The sequence below is a fragment of the Ipomoea triloba genome, chromosome 1 (assembly GCF_003576645.1).
Source record: "Ipomoea triloba cultivar NCNSP0323 chromosome 1, ASM357664v1".
In the NCBI taxonomy this organism is placed as follows: Eukaryota; Viridiplantae; Streptophyta; class Magnoliopsida; order Solanales; family Convolvulaceae; genus Ipomoea; species Ipomoea triloba.
The window spans coordinates 37,990,615-38,005,966 of NC_044916.1; the positions used below are offsets into that span (position 1 = coordinate 37,990,615).

The window sequence follows — 15,352 nt, forward strand, 5'->3', positions numbered from 1 at the left end:
AATATGTTTCTCAAAAGATCTACTAGACAATATACCAACGTAAAAGTTGAACTTTGACCATGTATAGTACTATAATAGTACACGGACACAAACAACTCAAACAACCACATCATAAAAGATCCACAATAATTTGACCATGAAACAAAATTTCTTATACAAGTTGGCTCTTCGTTAATTAAAGCCATGTAACAAAACCTGAGGTTTATGTATTACACTGGGAAACTAGTGTACAATGCCGTCAATTAACACATTGAACTAAGCTAGCATTTGTAGGCCCATTAAAGGGAAGGAATGATCAGATAAGCTATACATAAAAAATTTCGATTACAAGTTTACAACACAACTCTTCCACACATACAAGAAGGATTTGTATGTATCTCACCAAAATACTTTTCGATTTGTGAATCGCACCCACCCTAGCAAAACCTGTAATAGAGATTGGTGGATATTATTTGACTTGAATTGACACAATCATTCAGAACTTAAACTTGACATGCCTTGCTGCAATTGAACTCAGAGTGAAGGGTTTATATTTACAAATGAGATCACATGTTACTCTACTTACTAGTTGTAATAGGCTTCACATATATTAACAATATCATAAAGAATTGGGGTGTAAATTAGAAAGCACAAATTGTGGTTGGGTTTCCAGGGAAATACATGAATAACAGTGAGGTCAACATTACCAGCAATTAACTTCCTTAACATTAAGCAATTCCTACCCAACAGGCCTCACTTTTTTCTAGTGATCTAGTTATGCGAGCAAAGATTGAAGAAACGACGACAAAGGCTTTTTAACATGAAATTAAGCTGGGTTGTAACAACTAACCACATGTAACTAAAGCAACTACTTTCTGCTTCAATGCTCGCTGCTTCCAAAAGACGAAATCGGCATCAGCTGAGGTGACCAGGCGCCAGCACCATCTTTAGAAATTGCTTCAGTGCTGGCTGCATCAGCAACTGGTGAATATGGTTTTGTCACTTTCCTTTTAAGCATTGCCTGGAACATCAAAAGAAAGAGGGAATAAGAATAATTATATGCAACCATATTCACAGTGCGTTTAGAGTGATTTTCACCAGTTGTTTAATGACAATGCCTAGGAATCTTAGACTATCCAACAACTTGTTGGCCACAAATCATTTTCTTATAACATCAACATGCTTGACTTTGAGATGGGAAGTAGAAATCAAACCTTTGAATCACTTGGCCCATAAGTAGTCCTTGCCAGCTCAATTGATGAATAAACCTGAAACGCTTGATTAGAATCTCGCTGGCATTTTACAATGCGAAATTGGTCCTTTCCCTCTAATGATCGACTTTGCAGATATATAATCAGCCGTGAGGGTGGACCATTTATAACATCTTTCTTTCCAGGAGACAATTCCATTGTCACCAAATCATCCCACAGGACATCCCACAATACTGAACATGGGTCTCTTGCAGGATTAAACTTCTTCTGCGCAATAAGGTTTGAAGTTTGCTGACAACAACAAATCAAAAACCGTTTTGAGTATACATGTGAGCGTATTATGGAATGAAGGATGATATTTGTTTGAATTGTCTGCTGTCTAACATGCTTTCAGAAAACTGATCAACATACTTGCAATAGTAAAACTCTCCGATGTGTAATAACAATAATTCTTCCTTTAGGGAGCATGAAGTGGTCTTCATAAGCATCTGTCAAGGCAAACTTTGCTCGCACTTTGAAAAGGTCAACCTGGCCAAAGAATGATCCAGATTCTGCTAATTGCAATATTACCTTCATAATGACATATTACACAATGATCTGGGTTAGTTTCTCCTCAGGTAACTACTCTTAAAGAATAGAAAAAATGTGTTCACAAGGAAGATATATCACAGTAGAGGAAAATCCTCATGGTTGGAGGGTTTATGGTTTACGGTTGGATGCAATGAAAGGCATAGCTTACTATACCAAAGATGCATATATTAAGACAAAGTTGAAAGAAATAATTAATCACTTTTGCATAGCTTACTATACCTAAGATGCATATATAACTATATAAGACATAAAGTTGAAAGGAATAATTAATCACTTCTAATAAACCTAAAAGCTTTTACAGAAGTGAAGAAACAAATGTTCAATCCTAGCATCAGAGAAAGCAAAGTTTTTACACTAGTTTTATCACCCATTCATAAAAAAAAAACAAAGTGGTTTTCCATCATAAAGAAATCAGCCCACACATGACTAATGAACAAAGAAATACTACTTACCCATCTAACAGCTTTTATTTTTAGATGTAGGAAGACATAAAATCCAGTACTAGTAATTAATTACTCCATCCACAAATAATTCTGAAGAACATATTTAATACAATGTAGAGAAATAATTTGTTCAATATTAGGAAACCTTTATTGAATATTAGGAAACTCCTAGTAGGGTGGACTTAGTTTCCTATTCCTATTAGGATAGATTTGGTATGTAGTTTATTTAGTATATATAGAGGTACATAGGAACATAGAGAGTATTCTACATCAATCTTTCATTATACTCCGTAATAGATTAATATATTCTCTTATTCTCTGGTTTCTCACATACTTTGCTTCCGCCTAACTAGCGGGTGATTGTTATTCTCCACCCGCCAGGCCTTTCAATCCCTCAATTCCAACATGGTATCAGAGCCCACTTTCCTTGGCTATTTTTCTTTTAACTTTTCTGGCAACATCTATTTTTCGGCGTAAACAGGAACCCGCGACTGCTTTCTCTTATTCCGACGTGTCGGGTGGTTGTTCTCCAAATCTTTCACCACAGGACCCCTTGGAACCTCGTCGTGAGTCTTCGCCGTAAAACCCATCGTCGTCCGCCACCGCACGCGCCCCCAGCCGTCACCAAAGATCCCATTTATTTCCGGCTAGATCTCCTCTTCTCCGGTGATTTTGTGTTCTCACCTCCTACACTGATGGATTCCTCTCCCTTTTGTGACCTTATCTGGAAAATCTCATCGACTTCCTCCACCACCGCCGGCATCACGCGCCATTGCCGTCTTCACGCGTCAGCGACCTTCCTCACGTGCCGGCGCGTGAGCCCACCTCCAACGGGATTTTCCGGTGAAAATTTCCGGAGATCCCCATTAATCCTCCGTGGCTCCGTCTATGTGCCTGTGATGTACTTTTCCGGTGAAGATTTTCCAAATTGTTGTTTTGTCCTTCTTTCGACTTTTTGGTGATATTTGAAGGCTTTCTTGGGTTTGTTGCCAAACTTCTCCCCATGGTGTTTGTGCTTTGGTATAACCATGTTTGTTTCTTTATCTCCGTTATGCCTTATCCCATGGGTGTTCAGTTTCAGCATTATTATAAAGGCCTTTGATTATTTCCCATGTTTCAAGTAAGGGGGAGTGTGACTATCTATAATCAAACGGTGTTCTATTTTAATTATTTTACTTTGTTTTCCTGGTTATCTTTATCTAGTTGCTTTGGGTTTATCTTAATTACTATGGACTCTACTGCATCCTTTGCTATTCTTTGATCCCTTTTCGCCACTACCACTCTCGATGAAGGCTTTGTTGGCATGTCTTACTCTATCCTTGGTGTGTTCATCTCCATTCTCAAGGTTTGTGTTCAACTCCATCCTCGGTGTGTTCATTCCCAAGATCGTGTTCAGCTCCGTCCTTGGTGTGTTCATCTTTATTCCCAAGGATTGTGTTCAACTCCGCTCTTGGTGCATTCATCTTCATTCCCAAGGAAGGGTCAGGCATAGCGCAATCTCTTATGAAGTCATCCATCCTAGAGTGCTTATGTTGCTGTGGTGGTGTTCGTGTTAATCTACACCCTTGGTATCTTCATTCCCAAGGTTGTTCATGACAAGCTTCGCCACGAGTGCCTTCATTCCCAAGTGTTGTGTATAGCATTGTCCCTCCGAGCCATCTAGCACTGTTATCCTCTAGTTGCACTTAATTTTCATTTGTAATTTTGAGTGAGGTAGATTGTTTGTTTTGATCCAAGCTTGGAACTTCCAAATGTTCCAGCTTGAGGGGGAGTGTTGAATATTAGGAAACCTTTATTGAATATTAGGAAACTCCTAGTAGGGTGGGCTTAGTTTCCTATTCCTATTAGGATAGATTTGGTATGTAATTTAGTATATAACTATATATAGAGGTACATAGGAACATAGAGAGTATTCAACTTTAATATTTCATTATAATATATTTATATATTCTCTTATTCTCGGGTTTCTCACATACTTTGCTTCCGCCTAACTGGCGGGTGGTTGTTGTTTTCCACCCGCCAGGCCTTTCAATCCCTCAATTTCAACATAATTTAAGTGGTATAATTCCAATTTTCCCTATATATTAAATGCATTAGGAGCATAACTTTTTTCTTTCAATTCTAATTCTAAGGGGTCCTTTTAGTAAAGAACCTATACAATTACTATTGAATTTATTCAATATGCCAATGTTTTTTGGACATCACGAAATAAAAATTAAGATAGTATTTGACGGGTAGAGAGTAGCACATATAGAACTTGATAAGGAGTTCGTAGCAAAAAAGCCTTGCACATTTGTTTCTAGTAAAAATGCATGCTATGCTCATTAGGTTTTACTCCATATTTCTTAAAAGTATGCCTCAAACAAGCTACATGGAAATTATTATGTTACCTGCCCTTGTGCTTTGTACTCATCATATGGCCGAAGCAGATTATCAGCACTAATCACTCGAGGTAGCCTCCTCCGAAGGAGTTGATCCTCTGAAGCAATAGCTGACGCTATTTTCATTCTCATAGCATTGGCACCTTCTGTGGTTTTTGACAAAAGATCCAAAACACCACTAACAGGTTGAGCAGCAGCACCAATTAATCCTTTTCCAACACCCTGAACAAAACCCTCAACCCCTGAAGCTTTTGCTCCCTCAAGGGGCTTAGTTAAAATGCCAGTGACACCACGAAAAAGGCCTTTTGCAAGAGCTCCTCCACCTTCTCTAATGACATCACCAAAATCCTCAACACCTTTGCTTTCCTGAAACAAATTATTGTCAAAGGAATGTATATTGAACAAAAGACCTGCACTATTTGATCCTGCGTACATGATACATACAAAATTTGTCAAATTGTCTGCATATAATACTTTTTCTCCTGCCTACACACCGTGTATAGAACAGAAAATGTAAAATATTATCAAGGAAAGAATGGCCTGCATGCATCAATAACTGTGCCCAGAAGGGAGGCTGATAAAAGGCATCTTTATTACATTTGCTTATTTGAGTAGACCCACAGAAACATCATTTAAGTCACAATATATAAGATTATTAAGAAAGAAATAAGCAAGAGCCATGAATGGATGTTTCCTAGATAAGTAAATACTATTAACAGAAAGAATGGCATAAAAAATACTAGATTGACATCAAGTAGTCCGATGGATGTTTCCTAGATAAGTAAAGAGGCATCATGTGAAGGGTCATTGACTGAAATGGGCAAGTTTCAAAAGGAGTGGATAAAAATGGGCAACTTCCAAATCATGGACAAAATAAGGAGTAACTCCATTGGGACTTGCGTTTCTGGAAAAAAAAATGCAAGTCCCAATGGAGTTTCTCAAATTTTCGAAATGATTTTCTTTTTTTGGTCCTAAAATACGACAAACGCAAGTGGGACTTGAGCTTCTCGTATAAAATACAAGAAACACAAGTCCCAATTACATGTCTCAACTATGAGGGCGACCGCGCAGATGGAGAGTCCGTGGGTGGAGGTGGAGTGGAGGCGGGGTTGGATACGCATAGGGAGCAGTGAAGAGGAACTGAAGCTTGCCACGGCAGCGCGTAGGAGATACGAATCGTGAGTGCAGTTTCCGGTGGAAAGATCAGATTTCGCAGCAATGGGCATTCCCAGGAACTGAGGCTCCGGCTCCCTCCTTTTCTGACGATGGAGACGCCGTCATCCGCCGTTGCCGACCACGTTACCTCTCTGAGTCTCTCTTTACCCGGATCCAATGAAGCTCCACTGTTGATAAACTGACATAATCAGCTCGTCCCTATTCCTCAGCTTCCCCAGGTGTCTCCCACCTGCAAAAGTATATTTGCCCCCGCAGGCCACTGCCGCCTCAAAGCTTCGAGTTTGCCACTCCACTACCACTGCTACCATAGCCTGGCAACAGAGTAAGACACGCAACTGGGACTTGCGTTTCTCATCCATGGCGCTACATACGACAAACGCAAGTATCGTATTTTAGGCGGGAAAAAAAATCATTTCAAAAATTTGAGAAACTCCATTGGGACTTGCGTTTTTTTACCAGAAACGCAAGTCCCAATGGAGTTTCTCCTTATTTTGTCAATGATTTAAAAGTTGCCTACTTTTGTCCACTCCTTTTGAAACTTGCCATTTCAGTCAATGGCCCTCACATGAACCCACCCCCCCCATTAGAGCTAAAATGAAGCAATTTAAGTTCCTAGTGAAGACTTATCTAGATGGATTTTTCACACTTTTCTTTTCTCCAAACCATGAAGAACAGCTAATGCAATACAGAAGATAATAGGATCAAGTAGTTCTTCCATGAACCTGTTTTTGTCGACTTTGGATGAATTTTTTATCCATTGACAAGGCAGCAACACCTTTACTCATGTGTCCGAGTGCACTACTTGCATTGCCAAGTATATCAACACCAGAGAGCAACTGGAGAGGCTGGCTAAGTAGATCCTTTTTAATGTTTGCAATAGCATTACCAACAAGAACACTACGCTTCATCAAGACATTTTCCAGAAATCTTTGATTTATGCGGACCTGATAACAAAAGAAAAAATAACATAATTGATACAAGTGTAGTAGTTACCCTTGTCTCTGGAATAGTTTTGCTTGATAAACTAATATTCTCAAATAACCAGATTAAACACAAATTTCTATTATGAGATTAGGCAAGTCAATGCTTACCGGCATATTTTCGGTATTCCCAAGTGCAGTCATCAAGCTTGACCAAAACCCTAGAACACCCACTGGACGTTGTGTTGGGGACATGACCATCGAGACTTTGATTCGAAATTCCGAGATGTTAAAAACACTGTAAATTCAGAGAACTCTAGTTTAGCCCAGTTTTCATACAGGCGGAAAAGAAACCAAACAACAAAAAAGGAAGCATCATAAACAAGGCAGCAAAATTCATACCCAATTTGAATGATGGGATCAACAGAAACAGAAGTAGTTTGTGTATCAAATAACCTACTAAGGTTAGCTTGTTGAATCATCCCATGAAGGCGCCATATTATTGGTTCATGAATGTTGATTAAAAAAGCAGAATTTTCAGGTCCCTATAAAGGATACACGTGTTAGCATAGACATAGAAGAATACAAGAATGAACTTTGGAGGAAGGGAAAAATGTGAGAAGAAGAGGCATCATTTGCTCACTTGGAAACCAATATAGGGATACACACACAAATCCAGTGATCCACTAGACTGCTGTGTCAAGGAAAACTTCAAGATATAATCAGTGTGCTCTTCAATTCTTTGTGGACGGAAGAGAACTGGCATTGGACTTAAAGGCAACTGATTGTCAACCTGAATCCGGTGCATTCTTACTTTTAGGCTGTAAGAAATTAATATGGGAACTTAAATTAAACTCTATCAATATGCCCAATCAATTAAAAACATACAAGGCACAGCTTTAAAACAAATAAGCAATTTAATGAGAAATTTACCGGCTAACTCCAGAACCCAGTCCAGTTGAATAAGATAGCAGAAGACTCTGCACGGACAGATATAATATTTCTTCTGGCGTATGATCAATAATAGATAGTCCAAGCTCTGCAACCTCAACAATAACATGAAACTCGGAGTCTGAGGTGTATATTGATTGCTGAGAAGGAGAATTGCCAGAGATTTGTGACAATGAAGGAGTTCTACTTAAATTAGTAGGGATGTCATTTACTGGCATCCAATCACTGATTCGAACAACATTCATTTTCTCCTCTTTTAGGACAGTAACACGCAAAGCTTTCTCAGGTCTTTCAGTTGTATGGACAGGCTGATGATCAGATATCTCATCAATATTGTATTTTTTTGTAGAAGCAGGTTCATTCCCTTCTATCAAGAGCTCAAGCAATCTATGTCGACCGAGATCTTCCCATGAGAAAGAAGCAGAAGCATTAGGAAGAATAACTCTCCACGCATCATTTGCACCATCCAATTGTCGAAAACGTATAGGCAAAACTAAAGAGCGATTTTCAATCCTGTCAACAAGAAATTATTAATTAATCATAGACTGAAAAGTTTAGTTACAAAAATGGTTCATCAAGTGGGCCCTGAAATGAGAATAACCTTGAAATTACAGAACTCTAAAAAGGAAAGCTGACCAATTCTATTCCAATCGCATTAAATAGCAGACATGAAAAAGAATGAGTATGATTTATTAAACCGAAAAAGGTTGATGAACATGTGAAGCAGCAAGTGAGGGACAACAGCCATGATAAAGACCAATGTCAAGTATTCAAACTGTGTTTATGTTTGACAAAAAGATAAAATAGCAGATTAGCAGTGTCAATTATTTTATTTTATTTCTAATACAAACATGGCCGAAATCTTTAACTAATTTTTTTTTTTTTAAAATAATTCCTCATCCCCTTCAGCAAGACTAGTTCTACTTGAAGTTGGAGCAAGTGTAGTAAACATGAGCAGGTATAGGTCAATGCAGAAGATAAATATACAACAAAAAGAACATAATATGGTTTCAATAATATAGATATGTTCCACCAGTAGATATGCACGAGATAAGCTATATAGTCTTGGGGCTGTTTGGTAAAACTTGTCTAAATAGATTATTGAGATATTAAATTAAATAATCTATTTTTACATATTTTGCAAATAATAAGGATTATACAAACACCTTTTAGGTTATCTAATCCAATAATCCATAATTTGGAGATTATCAATTATCCATAGTCATTCCCTTTACCAAACTGGCACTTTGTGCATCTGGATATTGAAAAAATAAGAGCAACAATTTGGATAAAAAATGTTACTTTCTTGCTTATTAATGGTCCAAGAGAAATGTAGCTTTAGTGAATGAGCCATGAGTTTTGAAACATGGTTGAGAAACCGTATTTAAAAAAGAGTAGTATTGCTTGGTTTCTCAAATTTTTAGTCATTCAGTCTCCTCTAGGAGCTCTTGTGTCCTTTTCTTTTCTGAAATATAAACACTTGAAGGAAAATATAAACCATGTGTTGTATTTGTGTACCATGTTTTCAAGTTAACAGTTTCGGATGGTGGATAATCAGAAGTCATTAAGAAACTAATAAGATCACAATTAACCTGTAAGGACTTGAGAATGACTTTGGTCGGAATACTACTTCAAAGCGTGAGTCTTTTGAACTGCTTCTTACTTCAACCCTAACATGTATTAGGTCACTTCCAGTCTCACTTCTCAGGCAAATAGACATCAAACCTTCAGAGCCAACACTAAATGGTGAACTCCATTGGTATCCATCCAGCCTTATCTGAGTAAAACATAATAAAGACTCAAGATCTAGAAATAAGAATTGAATTCAGATGTTTAGAGAAACCACTTAACCAACAAAAGAGTGTTCATTATACAGACCTTCAACAATTCAACTTTATTATGTTGCCATGCAAAATGTTTTGGAGGATCAGTTGGATGGATCCATTCACACAACTCAGAATTGCTCTGACAGAGGCATATGTTGCAGCCAAGCCTATTAATAAATAAAGTGTGCGGTTGAAAATGGACAACCTGCACATCCAGGAAGCAACAGTCAAAAACACGCTAATTCTGTTTTTCAGTTTCTTCTTAATCTCCCATCCCAACACAATATCATATCAAAAGTATAAAGGAACCCTTCCTACAGGAGATATAATGTTAATGAATTTTTTAAATTGAAATCTCAATAAGCAAGAAACACACTGATGTCCACACATTCTTCACCTGTTCTCTTCATAATATTAAAACTTTCGACACTACTTGAACTAGTAGGTGAACCAACTCAAACAAGTTCAAGGCATGACAATCCTTTCTCTAATGGTTAAACATGCAGAGGATATGAATTCCTTCACATCTTCACATAAAAAAAAAAAAAAAAAAAAAAAAAAAGAAGGTTCCAAGCAAACCTTTGTCCTGTCTGATGTCATATGCAATACAGCAGAAAGCTTGTAATAATACCCATCTGGACCAAAGGCCTTGATATCAACTCGTTGCTGGAGGAAAGACAATGTTGAGTTCAAAGAGGTGCATAGTACGTAATAGTAAATAAATCTAATATTATCAGAATCCATTACAGAGTTTCAATAACAGGGTATCCATGTTACCTTCTTTTCTAGTTCAAGAAGAGAGATACCAGGACTGAAGTTTTCAGAGTTTTGAATAGCAACAGAAATGCCCACCCGTGAAGAAAGATACGCATCATTACGAGATGAAAACAGCACCACCCCACCACGGCCAACGTAATCTTGTGGAGAAAGCATGCTGGGAATCGGACTAGTATCTTCAATAATATCAAGCACTAGAATGGTTTTTCTAGGACCTATCTGCTTCCTGCCAAACGAAGTAGATGAACCTCTCGATGAAAATCTAGCAGACTTGGAAGTTCTTGAAAGCACATGTGAATCTACATCTGCACTTTCCACTGGTTCAATTTCAACAACTCGATATGCCAAAGACAAGTAGGACTCATTGCTAATCCAATATGGAACAAAGAACCTTATGGTTTTGGGAGCAGCAGTTGTCCCTCCCATGTCACGTTCAATACTTACACGCAATGTCCTATTCAATAACACCGTTGAAATAATACAATCAGCATAGCCAAGTCATATCAGACTGACATATATGGTAAAGCTCTAATTACTTAAAGTGTTCTTTCCTGGGTGGACAATTAAAAAAACATCTTATATATGGTGGAAATGCACCCTACAGACTAGAAAATTAAGACCTAAACTTGATCAGTCTTTGTGCTATGAAATAAAATAGATGATTAAGACCTAAACTGAAATAAAACACTTCTCCAGTAGTCAACTCCAAAATACAGAATTTTAAAAAACGCATAATAGGCAAAATAGAAACTATACCCTGTTTCAAAAGATGCAATATGATATCACCTCCAATTACTATATGATATAAATTGACACTTTCTTCCCCATTCTGCTCTTTTTGATTGAGAAGGTTGCATCAAACTAGTTCAGCTTTGAGAGAACCTCTCAACCTTTTTTTTTTTTTTTTCTTTTTTTTTTGGGTGATCTGTCCTTAATTACATAAGTAATCAAGTAAACAAAGCAAAAAGATACAATATTATATTCTTAACTATACCTTTTTCTATGCTGCTGGACCATCCAAAACGATGAAGCATGACTATTACTTGTAAGATCCAAAACCAAAACAGGTTCCTGTTTAGTCAAATGAAGAGAAATATCAGATGTGTTTTCCAAAAGCAAAAATGTGTGCATGAGCACATTTATATCAAGAATTTGTACCTTTTCCAAAACCCAACCACCTTGAAGAAACAACATAAGATAGAGAGGATTCCTTATATCAGCAGAATAAATGTGCATGCTTTCACGAGATGAAAGACAACCACGATGACGCTCTACATTGCTTCCATCTTTGAGTTTTTCCCAAATTCTGAACTCAGCTCCACAAGGAAGTCGATTTTCCAACTTCAGAGGGGAGCTAACTGATATTTTCCAATCATAGACAGGGGCGTTTAGCTCCGTGTGAAGAACTGAAGCATCTGTGCCAATGCAGAGCCAATAATGTTTACCAGTAGCATCAGGGCAACAGAGAAGTAGATCCATTTTTTCAAGCTGATTAAGCTTCAAAGGAGAAACATGTAGCCTGTTTCCCTGTCTCAAAGTATTTTGTCTTGATAGTGTGCCTTGCTCAACTGAAGGTTGGTCCTTTCCAAGTACATAGGCAGAGCCCAGGACAACAGGATTGCCCCATGCATAAGGAGTCTGAGAATGATCAAGGCAAGGACGAACTTGTAAACAATGATTAGAATCCTTAGAAGTGCATTTCCAAGGTAAAACAGAGGAAGAACCAGGACTCAAGAAAATGTCATTTATGCCACTTGTTCCCTTCTCCTTAATTTGCTTTCTTCTGTGTTCTTGAGGGTTAATCATGGACACATCACATGATGAAATTTCCAGTTTGATATCTGAATCATTGGTTACCGTAGCAAGTCCTCTGAAAATTGCATGTTTTTTCCCATTCTTGGTAACAACCTCTACAGCTACATAGTCATCTTTCATTTCTTTGGTGATTACTGACAGCGGAAGAAATGAGCGAATACTCTCCCATGGACCATATGCATTAAGCCCCACCCAAAAACCTATATCACCATCACTATCATCCTTGCCTCTTTTGTCATTTTGGAAGTTTACCATTGTTTTCTTTTCAAAGTATGAGGTGGAAATAAAAAGCCATCCACGAGAATCTGCGTCATTGTTCAGCTGACCCTAGAGAATATTAAAAGTGCAAAACAAGATCTAAGGGCAGAAAACAACAAAACAAATGTTTCTGCTGAGAGATGACAAGGCAGTGAAAAGGAAGGAGTTTGAAAAGAAAACAAACCCTTCTTTTCAGTGGATGGCACACAATTTTCTCAGCATCAGATGTTGAATGCAGCATTCTGACAGAAGCAATCTTCTTCAAAACACCAGAACCATGTCCAACTGAAAATGAAGATGCACCCACAACTTCACCTACAATGACAAAGTATAAATTGAAAAGTCATCACTAATTAAACTTTGGGTAAATTACTCAACAAGGCATACATAATAGACTTAAACCGTGTAGTATAATACATGCAATACAAAATAGAAAGCACACATTGAAATTTGGGCGAATTAGAAAACAAAATCGTATAAAGCTTCCAGTGAATACAGCAAGCAACATGTTATACTTCTCCTTATCCCATATCCTGTTCCAGAAAAGATAATACTCCATAAAATTCACAACTTGCCTCACTGAAAGTATGATTGCATCACAATACAGGTCTCTAGGCAATGAATTGAAAAACCATGTTCCTTTCAAGATCAAAGAGATGAAAATTGGACAGAAAGAGCCCCTCCCCTTAACTAAAATATAATAATATGGATCATAAAGTCCGTTACCTTTTCCAGCCTTTGCAGCAAGATTTGTTACCTCCACTTCCAACTTGGCCAGACCCTGCAACAAAATGACCAAAAAATGAAGGCTGATTAGCTACTTCACTTAAATCCAATAACATGAATCATGACATGAGGACAACCATTACAAAAGGGAAAAGCATTTTGAATGCCAACATTTTATCTGCCCTTGGAAAGAGAAATTTCTTAAAAGATAAGGGTCATGGTCTGCACAGAGCATATGAGGTTGCTTCTCTATATGACCAGGTAACTGAACAACATATGACCAGTGTGACAGTGTCATTGCTGTTAGGAATCACATTTTAGGAAAATCTGTCTCACATACATTACCATGTGTATGACTCAGTAAAACAAAAACAATTAACTGAAGATAGAGAGCTAATGCAGTCCAATTTGTGGTTGTTTTCTTTTCTGTAGATCATATCTAATAGAGATGACAGTAGTATCTGAATTTGGATGCATATTTACTTGAAGCATTCACAAAGGCATTAGATCCAAACAAGACAGTAATCTAGACCATAGTGCCTGATAAAAGCTTGGCCTTAAATTCACATGCTTAAAAATACTAAAATTGGAACTACATATAATTTAATCAAAGTGGCAAGGTAACAGAATTCATTTCCTAATTCCTATATAGGGCTACAAAATGAACTGATAAGCTTTGAAGTACAGAAGGGATAAAACATACAGAATGTTAGTACTTCAGAATAGAATTGTGGCACAGAGAGAATTTAACATAAAACCTGATTCAGCCAGGAATTTAACAATTTAGGCATTTGCAGTATTCTTTACTAGAACTTTTTCCTTGTTATTTCTTTTTCTCCCATCATTTACTAAGATGAAAACAAAAGAAGATAGAGTCCTTATATAACTGTTCACACTTGTCAAGTATTACCTTCCGGGGAACTTCAAATATAAATAGTTCATTCCATTTAGCCATACCCTCATCCTGACCATTTCTTTTAGCAATTAATGGTTTCACACATTTGGTTCTGGCACTCTGAGGAAAAACTTTTTGCTGACTTGTATCCTGACTCTCCACAACCAAGCGTAACGCACAGAAGAAGTTATGACTATTGCCGTCATCAACAACAGGCAAACACTGAAACAAAAAACTGACAAAAATTAAATCTGACACCAAAAAATGCAAAAGCGAGAGTGGCCATAAAAGAAAGGGGAAGGTGGCAACCTTTGCTTCAACAATATGAACAGTAACATAATGTCGATGTTCCCTTGATTCTTCAGTAACATTTAATCTATCAGAAAACCTTGGAGGTGGAATCCACACAGAGGCAGAAGAATCAGGAGCTAGTAATTCAACTGCATCTGAGTGCTCTTCCACTTTTTTCAAATACATATCACATCCAAGTTTATTTTCTACAACCAAAGTCTGAAAATCATCCTCATCCAATGCTGAAAAAGTTGAACTCTGATGATCTGTGTCATGACCAAGAGCTTCCTGCAAAAGTAACAAGCAACAGTTAGAAACAGCAATGTTTTTTAATAGAATTAAATATAACAACACAAGAAAGGTTTGAATCATAATATATCATGACTTGCTGTCACCTCAAGTAACTTGAGGGCTTTTTGTTCAAGTTCCCTCTGTTTCCTCCAAGAATCGACAGTCTGTGCCAAGGTGCCAAGATTTGCTGCACTAATATTTATATTTAAGATACTGGTTGCTGCAATGCGTATTCTTTTGCCAAGATTTGATGGTGAATGAAGATTTGTTTCATACGTCTCAAATCTGCAAAAGGCAAAACAATATTACTGGAATTGGAACAAAATTGGAGAAATGATAAAGAATCCAGCTAAAGATAGATTACTTGTATATTCCATCAAATGGCTCTACAAGTGGTTCCCATGCCTCTAGATGTGTGTTGAAAGTTGATGCAGCTATTGAAGAAATGAGTACAGCATTCATTGCTTCCATCCGACCATGTGTTGCAAGTTTGAGATTTGTGATTGTGACATCAAAAAGTGGTGTCATCTGGCAATAACACAAACCAGTTGATATATAACACAACAGAAAATGGATTGAACTGAATTTATTAAAAATAGGCAAACTTCAATTCACTGCAAACCATTCCACATAAGCTGTCCAAAAAGGTAATAGAAAAACATCTTATTTTCATCTCAGCTGTCACATTGTCTCTTGTTTTGGGCTTCACTGAATCACCGATGGCAAAAGCCAGCCTAGTTGAAGGCTTTTTCAGATCAGGTCGCGCAAGAAATGTGCAGGCCTATAGATAGCAATTAGATAAGTAAGAACTAAAGGGAAAT

General features: G+C 37.4%; 1 protein-coding gene across 1 annotated transcript in view; it reads right to left on the reverse strand.

Moving 5' to 3' along the window:
* Window positions 1-103: 103 nt before the first annotated feature.
* The window catches only part of LOC116016041, a 44,399-nt gene continuing 29,150 nt past the window's right edge, over window positions 104-15,352 (reverse strand). The window contains exons 42-64 of the mRNA XM_031256208.1: window positions 15,154-15,312; window positions 14,896-15,059; window positions 14,636-14,816; window positions 14,259-14,528; window positions 13,965-14,171; window positions 13,055-13,109; window positions 12,513-12,643; window positions 11,414-12,397; window positions 11,250-11,326; window positions 10,256-10,709; window positions 10,058-10,144; window positions 9,531-9,683; window positions 9,245-9,429; window positions 7,635-8,165; window positions 7,345-7,522; window positions 7,104-7,246; window positions 6,873-6,999; window positions 6,504-6,725; window positions 4,615-4,971; window positions 1,602-1,760; window positions 1,194-1,481; window positions 830-1,000; window positions 104-426 (exon numbers count right to left, since the gene is read on the reverse strand). Coding sequence (XP_031112068.1) covers window positions 860-1,000; window positions 1,194-1,481; window positions 1,602-1,760; window positions 4,615-4,971; window positions 6,504-6,725; window positions 6,873-6,999; window positions 7,104-7,246; window positions 7,345-7,522; window positions 7,635-8,165; window positions 9,245-9,429; window positions 9,531-9,683; window positions 10,058-10,144; window positions 10,256-10,709; window positions 11,250-11,326; window positions 11,414-12,397; window positions 12,513-12,643; window positions 13,055-13,109; window positions 13,965-14,171; window positions 14,259-14,528; window positions 14,636-14,816; window positions 14,896-15,059; window positions 15,154-15,312 — 5,253 coding nt within the window. The 3' untranslated portion in view covers window positions 104-426; window positions 830-859. The remainder of the gene's footprint in view (window positions 427-829; window positions 1,001-1,193; window positions 1,482-1,601; window positions 1,761-4,614; window positions 4,972-6,503; window positions 6,726-6,872; window positions 7,000-7,103; window positions 7,247-7,344; window positions 7,523-7,634; window positions 8,166-9,244; window positions 9,430-9,530; window positions 9,684-10,057; window positions 10,145-10,255; window positions 10,710-11,249; window positions 11,327-11,413; window positions 12,398-12,512; window positions 12,644-13,054; window positions 13,110-13,964; window positions 14,172-14,258; window positions 14,529-14,635; window positions 14,817-14,895; window positions 15,060-15,153; window positions 15,313-15,352) is intronic.